The following is a 13630-nucleotide window of genomic DNA, read 5'->3' as shown; positions in this document are numbered from 1 at the left end:
ACGTTCGTATAATTCAACAGAGGTTTAATAGATTCTGATTCGACATTAACAAGGAGATAAAAATATCAACAAAATGTTTTTGTTAAACCTACTCTGAAAGTGCGAAGGTATTGATGTGTCAATGGGATAATATTCCCAGAATTTCTTTTTCTGTTTCGCCAAGCATTTGAAATGGTTGAGTCGCATGAGGAGACCCATTTAGTCTAGTCAGTGTACGTCTTAATCTGGGAGCTGTTACAAACAGAAGAGTTTAGAAAAACGATCTTGGCCAAGATCATCACAGATCAGTTCCGGAGGCTGGAAGAAGAAGAAAAACGTGAAGGGAACTAAAATTATCGTGTTTATATATATAAAATATATAGCTAAATGTATTTACCTTTTTAAAACTAAATCTTTTTTAGATTGCCCTAAATTATCCATCACTCACACAGACGCACGCTTTCTCCCCCCTCCCAAATAAAATGAAACCCCGGGGGGTTATGTCTGGGCACCTCCCCTGAGAGCAGGGGCAGTCTGCAGGGCATGTCTGAATACTCGAGTCCCTGGTCCCTATAGCAACAGCCAGGCTTCTGTAGGCCCGCAACTGGGCCTCCAAACAGATGCACATAATTAATGTAATTATATAGATATGTCAGCCCTGTCACCTTCCAGTTCATTAAGCTAGACACTCTCCCAGACTTGTCAAGAGCCTCTTGATTTTGGGAAAAATCTCAACGTCTGCCCAGGGGTACATTTCAATATCTATGTACGATATTCGGGGGCAGATAGGAGGAGTAAGTGGAAGTGAACAAGGAAAAACAACAAGAAAGACTCGGTACTCAGAACAGCTGTTTTGTTTTGTTTTTTTTCCCCTCCATTGTGAAACATTACAGCTTCTAAATAACCCCTGTGTGGAAATTCCCGGAGCTCTCACGATACACAAAAAAAAAAACGAGCACGCCTTTTTTTTCATTCTGCATAATTGTTCTCACGTCTTGTCAAATAAGGTTGTCAGACATCACTTTTCGCCTCTGTAGTCTGACTAATCCCAGCGCCACAGACAGCATTCTTATTTTTTTTCATAGAACGTCAGCTCGGGCTGGTCAGGAAACAGCTTCTCTCTCTGTCTCATGTGCTCTAGACTAGCGCCTCACTAACAGGATTCCAGAATTCGAGTTTTCATTGGCAAAGCAAAGATAGCAGGGGGCCTACAGGCATCGTGGTCCACAAGCAGATGAAATGCATCAAACATTATGGCATCATTTAAGGGGAAAAAATGCACACTCTTATTTCATTTTTTAAAAAGCATCAGATCTTAGTTTTTGAATCCAAAATAGACACACTGTCGGTCTTTATACCTATCGAAATCCATATGTACTGCACATATTTGAAGGCCAAATTCATTTCATCAGCACATTGATTGGAGCAAAGCGCAATATTAATTCATATTCAATGCCAGCAGAAGGAATTTCTGCAGTTTATGGTTCTGGTAGCTGCTAGGTTCTGTAATGTAGAGCATGGGACAGTGATCATGACGTTGGTGATGTAAAGATGTCGCCCTCTGGACCCCACAAGCGGCAGGAGCTGTTTAGCGGGGCACCTTAAACAGTTGGGTTTTTTTTTTTTTTCGGGAAAAGGTTGTTTGAAGGGGGTGGCTGGTGCCCTATGACCTCTGAGGTCAAAGGCCGAGTGGTCCCGAGTTCATAAGGAAGTTCAGCCCCAGACATGAAGTCGGTCCCATCGGGGGCGGAAGGTCACGTGTCTTCTCTGTGTCCTGATAGACGGTGGCTCTGGTTTTGCCGAGACCACATGACGTTTCTTTTTTTGTTTTGTTTTTGTTTCGAACTGCTTTGCCACAAAAACTGCGGACAACTAGCGAACCCCCCCCCCCCTCCCCCTGAAAGGTAAACGCCAGAACACGATGTCGCGGCGGTTCACAAAAACTTAAAACCTCTTTTCTGCGAACCTTCCCAGAACCGAACCTTATTTCAAGTTTTTAATACGTTGTACAAAAGACGAAAGTAAAAACAAAAAAAACTATCCGTGTGTTGGTCTACAGACAGTATCTAATGTTGGGTATGTATTTCTACAAATTAGGAAGACACAAAAAGCAAGACCGTTTGCTTCTTAATTACCTGTGATTTCAAAACGGAAAACGAAATAAACACCAATTTCAGGGCGAGAGACATTGCCGTGTTCACATTAACCCCTTGCTTCAGGCATGTATCTGCGAGCTGGTGCTGCTGCTCAAGTCCGCAGACTAATCGCCGGTGAGTCCCCTGCGCAGATCAGTGTCGAAATGCTGTTACTGACGTCGATTGAGCTCCGACAGCACAGGGGCACGGCCGTTCTTCCTTCAGCTGGGCCGCCGCTTTGTCGATTCTAATTTGGTGGGGAAATCAAATAATATCACTAATAAATCATGTCGGATTTCAGACAAGCGCTCAGTGGACCGTAGGGCAGCCGGCGCACCGTTTCAATAGAGACGCTCTTTCCCTGGGCTCACATCATTTTCTCCATAGCTATAGTTCTGAAACTTGTACGAAAACAAAATCTCCAACTGTAAATTGGGGGGTTTGTTATGGCCAAAATACGTATGTTTTCACTAACGAAGGGAAATTAGCTCTCTTCTTATCCGCCCAGAGAACCTCGCCTTGACACACAAACCCGAGCTGTGCCTTACCTGTCCCAAAAGAAGAAAAACGATTTACTTAACAAACGAGTTAAGTAGTACCACGAGTCTGAAACGACTAGCAAAATTATTAGGAAAATAACGGTGACAATTGATAACGCATCCCCCAGTCTGTTCCCCGGAAAACAGGACCGGTTTAGGGGCGAATTTTATCGCAATAAAATCCGGGGTTAAGGTCACAGACTCAGACGGCACTGAAAGCAGGGCATTATTACGAGTTATTGCTGACGTTCAAACGGCACAAAAAAAGACGTCTGGAATTGCTAATTTCTGGGTGGCTAGACGAGGCATTGTCATGCAGGATGTCATTTGCTACAGAAGTATTTGATGTTCGGCTTAACTTCCCCCCCATCCTCGATGGGACATCATTAATACACTGGCTCCCACTCGGCTGCCAGTACCTTTGTCTCAGAGATGGACTGCCGCGAGGAAGAGACAGGGCTGTCAAAGATGAAGGCTCTGCAGATAGTTTCTGGATTTAGGCCCGGTTACAGGAAAGCACAGCACGTCTTGCAGAAAGACAAAGGGAAAACGCGTTTATGTGTGGAATCCAAGTGCTCTCAGTCAAAGACGCCTTTGACTGACAATCTCGAAGCAGCGCCGAATAGGGGGAAATCTTGACTGTTTTATAGTTCTCATCTGAGATACTGTAGTTCTGAAATTTTAAGTTCTCCCTTTAAACCGACAGTGAGTACCTTCGCCTTCGAAGAATTGACAGGGTTATGAGTTGCCGAGCTCTGAAATTTCTCCCATGCTTATTTTAAAAATAATTTTCTGAAGAAACAACGCCCAGAGTAGTCGAATAATACTACATAAATAGAAAAAAATAAAGGAGTTAAAAGCTCTTTGCAGGACGGTTACTTTACTTGTAAATTACACCGTAAAAATGATCATATTTAGCCCTTCAGTGGAAATGTTCCCGCTGTCGCACGGAGCAGAACCGCAATGAGCGGACGTAACTGATGACTAATACAAGCCCTTTTCTTAACTCTCTCTACATCCCTTTAAGAAACCATTTATCCAGAATACTGCAAAAGAGCACAATTTATCTTCTTAAAACTCACATGCCGCTACAAGGAGGGCATGGATATACAGTATAAATAACAATACTGAAAAAAAACAGACACATGGGTCACTCAATTCATGCATTTTTTTAATAAATATTTGCTTTTTTATTTCTTAATCACACATAAAAACGTTTGTCTCTCATCTACAGCAAGAAAAACTATCAAAGATCGGAGCAGGAGACGTCCTGTATTAGTACATTACAATTAGGATTTTTTTAGAAACATAGAATGAATCACATTTCAGATTTTTTTTTCCAGAAAATTAACTCTGATTATGAGTACAGTGAGTAGTAAATCACTCCTGCAGGTACAGACCATTGTAACAGGACTCAGTCCTCAACAGACAAAATTAAATTGGATTCTTCCGTCTTTCTTTTATAGATACTGAATTATACTTAACACACCTGCTTAAAGTTTTTCTTTTTTTTCTCTGGCTGTGGGGCTTTCATACATAGTAACAGAAAACAAAAACAACACCCATTTGGTACTCTAACCCATCCCAAAGCAGTTACAGATCCCTGAGTTTCAGGCACTTCATTAAAGCCTGGAGAGGCGGAGCAGAAACAGGCACGAATAATTGAGGCCAGGTCCTGGTTGGGTCAACACTATACTTCATGCAAGCCTCAGGGGAAAAAAATGCAAAACAAGGAAAAAAAAAAACTTCACACTAAGAAATCCCAGACATTTCTGTGCCTTCCTCAAACCGCAGACGATGAAATGTCCGTTTCTGGCTCGTCTCCCTTCTCCAGAACTCTGGAGGTTCGATTGTCGACATGGTGCGAGAGCTGAGCTTCCAGGACTGCAGGAAACAGGAAACGCATCACAGGAAGTGGGAGGGCCGGTTAGTTACAGGCAGCAGGTGGATGTTATCGAAGCAGCGCGGCCCTTCTGCAGGGATGCAGGAGCCCGAGCCCTTCCTGTCCGGGAGAGAATGGAAGCTGCCCAGCTAGCTCCTCTGTCCTGGGAGAGATCTGGGAGGGACGCAGAGCCGGTCCCCCTAGGAGTGCATGAGGTATTGGTGGAAATAAACCCCGAACAGGCTGCTGATCACCTGACAGGCCGCCACCCACCAGGTGAGGAAGGAGAAGAGGCCTCTGTAGAAGCCGGGGGTGAGGGCGGCGCGCAGGGCGGTCAGCGCCGCGGAGAAGCGCGCCACCGTGGCCTGAAGGTCCTCCTCGTACTCCTCCCCCCCATCCTCGTCCTCAACGCCGGGGGGGGCGGCCGTGGGCAGGGGCGCGGGGGGCAGCACGGCGGGCGGCGGGCCGGGGGAGTCTGGGAACAAACCCCAGGAGTGGCCCCCTGAGAGAACAGAGAGAGGGCAGGAATGACTGATCCACGCGGAGCAGCTGAGCTGCAGAGGCAAAACCGCCCAATACCCCAGCAGCTCTCGGCTCAGGGCAGGACAAGAGCAAAGCCTCCGTGCTCACAGGAGAGAGGGAGACTTGGAGACTTTGGCTTAGAAAACTCAAAATATTTAAACGAACCCTGCTTAGAAGGCCACACTGGAAGCATTCACCCTACACCACCTAGCGCAGCAAAGTGCCTCTTCTGAATTCAGGGGCACCCTTAAAGCCTGCGCACCTCTGCAGCACGCTGCTTCGCCCTCAAGGTCACTGGATTCCCCCAGGAGGTGAGGAGCGAAGGTCTGATGGCGAGGTCTAGCGTGTTCATGATGCAGAGGAACCACACTCATTCACAGAGCTCAGATGGTGCTGATCCGGGACCCTTTCATAAGAGAATATTTGTCCTGCCCTGCCCAGTCCGGTGATGTCAGCAGCTCTTACCCAGCGATTTCAGCAGCATGGTGGAGAAAGCCATGAGCATGATGGGGCCCAGGTACTGCAGCGTGACCACAGTCAGGTAACAGAACACACGGGTCACCTGTGGGGCGGGAGGTGGAGACACCAGGTTACAGAGCGAGCAAACACACGCAGAGTGATACAGTTTCACGCAACACCCTTACTTTCAGTATACGAACGCAGAAAGCCCACAAAACGGTCAGAAACTAAAAAAGTATGTACTGCGGACCATCTTAATTATTGCATAACCTAAAAATACCCGAGAAGTGATTCTTTTAAAGCAAAGGAGTCCCATTGTATGGCAAGACACAAAATGAACTTATCCTGAAAAAAGAAATTCCTGCATGTTTCACAGGTATTGCTAAACTGCCAGTGATGAGGTTTTGGTTATACATAATCGCTTAGGCTTTGTAGCTTGAGAGCTCAGATGAGTGAAAGCAGAAAACCCTGATGCTATCACTAGTGAGCCATGCAGCTCCATTAAAAGGGCTTTCATTTCCGATCAGGCAGATCGGTGGTCAGCCTCTCTACAGCACTCTGCACATGGAGGGGCATGGCCTCGACAGTGGGAAGGACCCCAGCTCCTCACCTTCCTCTGGATGTCAATGGCAGCGATGCGCCCCGCCTCCCTCTTCATCTGCTCCACCCACTTGTGTGCCAGGTTGAGGTAGGCCTGCAGGTGGTGGCGGGCGAGGGCCAAGCGCAGGGCACACAGCGCCAGGACAGTCCACAGGCGCACCGAGTCGAACGTGGAGCTTGACATCCTGACCACAGACACAAGGAGAAACACTCTGCTTGAGCCATCCCTGTGGTGCTGGCGGGATACAGGGTTAGTCTGACAGTCCAAATTCAATAATCTGGGCGTTTCTCGAAAAGAGTAGGGGTGTTACCCCGGTGTCCTGGCCAGATTTCCCCCCTGGCCTTTACCCATCATGGCCTCCTAATAATCCCCATCTCTGAACTGGCTTCATCACTCTGCTCTCCTCCCCACTGGGAGCTGGTGTGTGGGTAGTGTACTGGTGCATCATCCAGGTGTGGCTGCACACTGGTGGTGGAGGGGATCCCCATGACTTGTAAAGCACTATATAAGAGTAAGCAACTATTATTATTAATTTCCAGTGCTCCAATTGCAAAAGACGAAGGCACGGCTTCAACATTTTTATCTCCCTCTCTCTCAGCTCTTTTTTATTTTGACTTTGGGGAAAAAAAAATCAAATACTGTAGTCTGAGCTACAGCATATCAACAAATGTGACTGCAAAAAAAAAATCTGTCAACATGACCAACATCGTGCAATCCACACACTGGATTTCCAATTCTTTGAGTATTTGAGAAATGATACTGATGGTTAACGAAGGAATGCGTGGGGGCGTGACAGCTGTGTTCTGACTCCGTGTGTTTTCTCGTCTGTTGCATTCCGTGCTGAATGTTACGCGAGGTGTACAGGTGTTCATCTGTGTGCTAAGCAATGCACCGCGAACATCGCAGACTGAACACAGCACCGCTGTGGTGGGATTGGGGGAGATGGGGGTGAAAGGTCACACTCACAGGGAGACTGTGCTGTTCCCCAGGGGGGCGCTCTCCAGGAAGTCACGGGCAATGGGCTTCACCCACAGCAGCACCACCACCATCGGAGAAAGGAAGCTGGCATGGAGGAGAATTCTGGGAAAGGAAAAGACGTCAGATGTTCAGAGCGAAGGGGCTATCTCACAGGAACACTGTCCGCGCTGAGTGAAGGCCATCGGCACCGATAGGACCAATGGATGGCATTCACCAGAGTCTCACACTGTTCCTTCAAATAAGTCTCCCTGTTCCTGGAGAACCACAGGCCTTCGGCACATGGAAACATTGGCAGTTTTTAACTGGTTCAATGAATTCATAACCAATCAGGCGATGTGTACATCAGAAGACTCTGTAGTTCACCGGGACCAGGAGAAACTGCAGCCGCTTTAGAAGTTTCATGGTTTCTGACCTGGAGAGTAGTCGTTCGTTTTTTACTGGAGTGATCTTCCCACTGAGGAATTCAACCCACAACCTCCACTCTGGAGTCCAGAAACCAACATGGCTTCCTTTTCATGCAAACTGCCTCAAAAGAATCTTTCCGAGATCTGAAAATGGCACTTTCGGATCCATAAGAACTGTTACAAATACAATGAGGCCATTCAATCCATCAGCTTGGATTAGTGGCTGGTAGCTAACTGATCCACCCTGCCCGTGTTTGGAACACCAAGGTATCCGCTTCAACAGCATGGCTGGGTAACCTTGTTCCAGGTTTAACAGTTCAACAAGAGAGGCATGAGTGATCTGAACAGGCATTCTTCGACAAAGAGGCAGATTTCGTACTGGATCATCGGCCGGTCCGAGTTCATGTCCAGGGCATCCAAATGCGTCTGGGCCAGTCGGAGGCCAGGGAAGGCGAGCAGAGCACCGATGAAGGAACAGAGAGCTGCCAAGCCCAGCTTCAAGCCCAGCCTGGTCACGGGGATCCTGTCAGGGAAACAGGGAGGTTCAGCCGACGGGAGGCCGGTTAGAGCCCATAATCGTTTTTCTTTAGATTAAGAAAGCCGATACTCACGACCAATCCCAGCCTTGCTGTTTCAGAAAAGCCTCCAGGTTATCAAACACAACGGCGAGGCCTGAAAAAAACAAAACAAGCCGCCCCTTGTGAATCTTGGAGCTGAAACAAAGCTTTCACAGACCCCTTTAAAAATGGAAAAAATTAACCATGAGAGTACAGCAGACAGAAAGCGCTGAAACTCCTGCCCTGAAGCCCTGTCCTGTCCAGTAGCTGGGGACAAGTGAACGAGGGAAATCCAATTCCAGGCTGCCAGGGAAGCGACTGCGGATGGTGGCATAACAGAGGGTGCAACAAATACAGATCTTCTTCAGAAAACAGCAGATAAGTGAAACAGTGGGCCGTGAGGTGGATTTCAGATCTTTTTCGCTCCGTCTGCGCTCAGTTCAGAGGGGCCGTGTTCTAAGCGCTCCGAGCGCCGGAGGGGACTGTCCCGCACACGGGGGAGCGCGTACCGGGCTCCAGACCGAACTCCAGGTAATCGTCCCGCACCACCAGCACCAGCATGGCCACCAGCAGCGAGAGGAAGCCGAACGCCAGGCACACGGAGCGCTCGCCCCCCTCCTCCGAGCGGAAGTAGTGGCTCATCAGAGTGAAGAGAGTCCGCCTGATGAGAGGTCAAGGGTCAACACCGCTGGCTGAATTGGGTGCTGCGGTCACTATGGAGGACGGCGCTGTCCCAGAAACAGCGAGACGCACACAGGCACGGGACACACGGTTACAGATCCACGTCACGCCGCATTTTCAGCACTAAATAAAGGCAAAAGGGAGGATCCTGGGAACTGCTTGAAGAGCAAGACAAGCATATGCAAACCTGCGCACTGCTGGAGGAGGAATCGAAACTCCTATCACTCAGGCAAAAACACTCCCTATTAGCTCTATGCTGTAGCTGCTCAGCAGAGTGGTTCAAAAATGAAGCAGGAGCAAATAAAGTTTGCAATGAATCATCTGGAAACACTCTGATCTGGAACAGCCCTGTGTGGGTTTTTCACATCTTGGCTCTCGTCTACAAAGCCCATGTGTGCACACGGGGGAGAAAGAGGAAGTGCAGGCCGACGCCCCTGACCCCGCCCACCTTCCCACCATCTTTTAAAACACTGCGGGCAGTCCAGCCCTGGTCCCGAGGAGAGGCAGGTCTCTCCCCAACATCACCACACGCAGCAGGAGAGTCCGAGCAGCTCAACCAGCAGTGCCCTCCTGCTTCAGACACCCGGTCCCATTGGGCCCTCGGAGTGAAGGATACACGGTGAAGAGGATAGCCAGGAAGCACCAGATGGCTCCGATATTGACCTCCTTGCTGGCGTCCGCGAGGCAGTAGTAGCCCTCCGTGAACAGGTAGACGCCCAGAGCATAAACTGCAAAGTCAACCAGCCACTGGTACTCCAGGAAAAAACGGAGAACTGGAAAAAAGTACAAGTTACAGAAATTATCCCAACATTATTGGGCCTTCCTGAGCAGTTAGGAAACAGCCTAGGGCCTGCTTCCCAGAAGCCAAATAACATACCAGCATGTCTTTGGAGGAAACCGGAGCACCCAGAGGACACCCACACAAACAGAGGAGAACATACAAACTCCACACACACAGCACCCCAGCTCTATGGCCCCAGTGCTGCAAGGCAGCAATATGTACCCCTGCGCCACCGTGCTGCCTATGTAAAATGTCATTATTACTAAATTCAGAAGACATTATGGACATGTAAGTATTGTTACTTATGTTACAGCTTCCTGGCTTCAAAATTTGTCTCCCTTTTAAGTTCTGAAACCAGCATTTGAATGACTTATTGTGCAAATAAGCACACGTGTCTATTTGAAGAGATTCATTTCTGTGTTTTAAGTTGGTATTTTAACTCCTATGAGGAGAGAGCAGGTGGGAGTTCAAGCACTAGTGCAGGATAAAAGTGCCCCCTTTGGTGGTGTGCGACTGTGTGAGTGGGCTTGGTCTACAGCTCCATACCGGCCTCTGTCGTCAAGAGTCCAGCACAGCTATGGGCCTGACCCAACCAGCACTGTGGACACCTTACCCAGGGCGTCCAGCGCGTTGATAGGAGCAGCTTCCAGGTGGAGGTCGATGTCTTTGGGTACCGTGAGGGGCTTGCTCTCTGCGGCCCCGTTATGTCTCCTAGGAAACGCGAAAGTTCAGCTGCCGTGCGTTACAGAGGCACAACTCCTTCGCAGATTTCACTGGTGCAAGTGAACTTTCAGTAGACGTGATCAAAAAAAGAGTGAAGCCTGGTAATGTTTCATCCTGTCGACTGAAGTGAATTACAAAACCCCAGTGCCTAGGAATTAAAGGACTACACCTTCCTTGCGGTGAAGAATCTGGAAACACATGCTCTGGAATTAGCCGGGCATGAACCCTTAACAGATTCACAGAGAGCCTCACCTGTCTCGCCTGTTGTTCCTTGGAACCTGTTTCCCTGCCAGAGCACACAGCTCCCCCTCCGAGGGGTGTTTGAATCGATAGAGGCTGGACCGGGGGAGAAGAGAGAGGCAGGGAAGGGGGAGAAGAGATGGGCAAGGTTATCACACTGGGACAACGACTTCCAGTCCAGCTCAGAGTGACCACGGCTCGTCCACCACCCTGCCGCGCCACGCTTACCCTCAAAGGGAGAAGATCTTGCGAATTAAGGAAGATCGCATAACAGAACCCCTTCACATTTACTTTAACACTCCAAGGTGGGAACTGAATTAAAACTTCCCGGGCTGCAAATCTTTAAACCTTTTCATCTTGCTCGAAGGTCAAAACACCGCACAGACTGTCTAGGTGCAACCTCACCCAAACATCCCCAGTTCACCCTGTGCAATGTGTGTGAAATGGCACTAAATACAAACTGCAGCAGTGGACTCAACTGATCATGGCAGAGGCTGGCATGCTCTTGGCATTAGGCTGGTGACCCATCACCTGTCATAACTGGGGGGGGGGGGGTATTTGCTTCTCACCTACCTGCCGTTGCAGAGGAGCCAGCGGGCAAAGGAGTAGTGAGGGGCCATCCTCTGCATGATGCTGGCCACCAGCAGGCTGACCACCAGCTGGATGCCCATCAGCGCCTGTGGGGGAGGACCAGAGACTCTCTCACTCTCTCGCACCCTGGAGCACAGAGCACAGGCACAGACCCACGGACGCCCGGCCATCACGCGCGCTCAGTTCACGCACGTTCTTATTTTTGGGGTGGTTTGTCTTTGACACGCAGGATGGAGGGAATAAATAAAAAGGCGACCCAGCCGGCGGCCGTGTCGAAAAGCGCTTGGCCGACCACCACGCTACACCGCCTCCCCCCCTCCATCCCACCACCCTGCAGTGCATCCGAGCACAATCGCGGACTCTGAGCCCGCAAGGTCAAAAGCCAACAAGATCCTTAAAAAGCGACAGGTGGGGGCAACGTGCTGCAGCTGAGGCGATCCTTCAACGGCTCAGAAATCTGCCTCGTACTCCAGATTTGATCAGAGCCACTTAAAGACCTTAACACCGCACATGCCAGAGGACAGACCGATCGGGATATTATATTATTATTATTTCGCACTTATCTCAAAGCTTCTGCGCTCGTAGAAACACGTAATTTTGGATTCTGCAACAAATGACCGGAGTTTCTGACAAGTGTTCCGTTACGTTCAGCTGAGAAACTCAGGCGAGATCAGGCAAGTCTTCTTTCACTTCAGTAGCTTTATACACAAAGATCGGACAGTAAAAAAAAAAAATAAATTAACGTACTCACCATTTTGTGCGTCTTATTTTTAAAATTAGCAGAGCTGAATAACACGAGTTAAGCTCCCCTCTCTCTGTCAACAGCTGGACCTGTCTGGTAAGAACATGTTTGAGGCTCAACCTACCCTTTAACCTGATTGGATGATTCCTAACCCGCGGTGCATCTGATTGGGTGATCTCGTAAATCTCCAGTAAGGGAAAGATGGGGGTCAAGCTGCGGAGCGCACCAATCAGCGTCCTGGGAAGACCGTGATTCAACCGTGTGGTTGAGTCGCACTAAGGCCAAAGGTTTTTGGGAATTGGAGTTTTTTTGTGATCATTTCCAAAGTGTCATATCTGGCTTTTCAAGGACAGCATGCAGATAGCATTACAGATTATTTTTTACATATGTACATGCATGACGTGAATTAAAACACGAAATTAGATTTGAATGCCAATTCTCTGTAGGAAGACGAATTTCCTGGCCTGTCAGTGGCCTGTCCTTGTTTAATCTTCTTAATTCCTTGACTTGTTTTAGGTAAATCCTCTGTGCACCCGCCTCTTTTGCCCATTGCCCAGCGTAAAATGCTCGTCATTTTCTGTCAGGCCTCCAAAATGGTTTTGCATTTCTCTCCTAAGACTACAGCCCCCATGATGCCACGCGTCCCACCTGCCGTGTAATGCCTGGCGCGCGCAAACTTAAAGGTGACATAGCGCGAGCTATATCGTTGTAATATTTACTTTTTATATTTTGACGTCTTTTTCTCTGGCGGATAAAATTACTGACGTCGAAACCTTTAATTTTACCACATAACCTGAAAAAAAGTTCAGTTAACTTTATTTTTTTAACCACATCAATAAACGAATATGAAATGAGGGGGATTTAAAGCATAAATGCTATTGGGAATATGGTATTTTATTAAAATTTCACTTTCGTGACTCATGGACTTTTCTTGTTTATAAACAATAAATTAATTATATTACATTCACAAATTCTGTCTACAACAAATATTACCAGTGTCCCTTTTGGTTTCTCTTTAGAATTGTGCCGTGAGATGTCAAGATTTATTTCTATTCGCGGCCATAAACAACGTAGGTTTCATTTCTGTGGCGTTTTGTACCGTTAAAATGTATCTGGCATATTGAAACAGAGTTACGAAAACCGTAAAAAAAAAACAACGTGTACAAAGAAAATAGAGTAAAAGAAACGTCCCAAGGTTCACCCGCGACTAATAACTTTATATATGCTGTAAAAAGAATAGATTTCCACAATTACAATTTGTAAACACCATCCTGAAAGCTTTTGTTTGTTTGTTTGTGTTTTCGCAGGATAATAATTTTCAAAGCGGTCCGCCCTTGTCTCCCTCGTTCACAGTAAATCTCTGCTAGCCGCGCCTTGATCCTTGACTAAAGCTTGAAATCGAGGTGAGGTTTTCCCCAGTGTTTCCCATTATTATGCAGGACATCTTTTATTGCTTTTCTCTCTGGTTACTCTCTGCTTGGATATTGTTTTTTCAATTTACCACGCTTAATGCTCTTTATTAACCCTTAATGTGTAGGTACATTAGGTAGGTACACATTAAGGGTTCATAAAAGTTGCCTCGCCCAGCTTCCCGACCTGAGCTGCCGGTGAACGCGGTTGTTTCTTACAGGTTGTGTGAGGTGTTTCGGTCGAGGCAAACATCTAAGGTTCAGACCAGGTGTAGTACTTTGACCATCCTCGTCTAATTCTGTTCCCATATCCTGTTGTTCTCTGGCAAAACTGCCTCCTGTATCAGTAATACCCAATGTGTCGATTTTTGCACATCAAAACCAGTTACCCTAAAACAAAAGTTTTT

At 47.7% G+C, this 13630-nt stretch overlaps 1 protein-coding gene across 1 annotated transcript; it reads right to left on the bottom strand.

The window, feature by feature from the left end:
* Positions 1 to 3805: 3805 nt before the first annotated feature.
* On the bottom strand, positions 3806 to 11941 carry tmem161a (transmembrane protein 161A). The gene is made up of 12 exons (XM_088907695.1): positions 11824 to 11941; positions 11055 to 11158; positions 10494 to 10577; positions 10132 to 10229; positions 9354 to 9510; positions 8566 to 8717; positions 8111 to 8171; positions 7879 to 8022; positions 7084 to 7197; positions 6127 to 6301; positions 5523 to 5619; positions 3806 to 5037 (listed from the first exon to the last, which is right to left on the bottom strand). Exons 1-12 carry the CDS (start codon positions 11824 to 11826, stop codon positions 4736 to 4738), a joined length of 1491 nt encoding a protein of 496 aa, XP_088763821.1. The 5' UTR covers positions 11827 to 11941; the 3' UTR covers positions 3806 to 4735.
* Positions 11942 to 13630: the final 1689 nt, after the last annotated feature.

Source organism: Atractosteus spatula, chromosome 28 (genome assembly GCF_055471065.1).
Source record: "Atractosteus spatula isolate fAtrSpa1 chromosome 28, fAtrSpa1.hap1, whole genome shotgun sequence".
NCBI classification, from domain to species: domain Eukaryota; kingdom Metazoa; phylum Chordata; class Actinopteri; order Semionotiformes; family Lepisosteidae; genus Atractosteus; species Atractosteus spatula.
The sequence above is the reverse complement of the archived record's forward strand: the minus strand, read 5'-3'. Positions and strand labels throughout refer to the sequence as shown.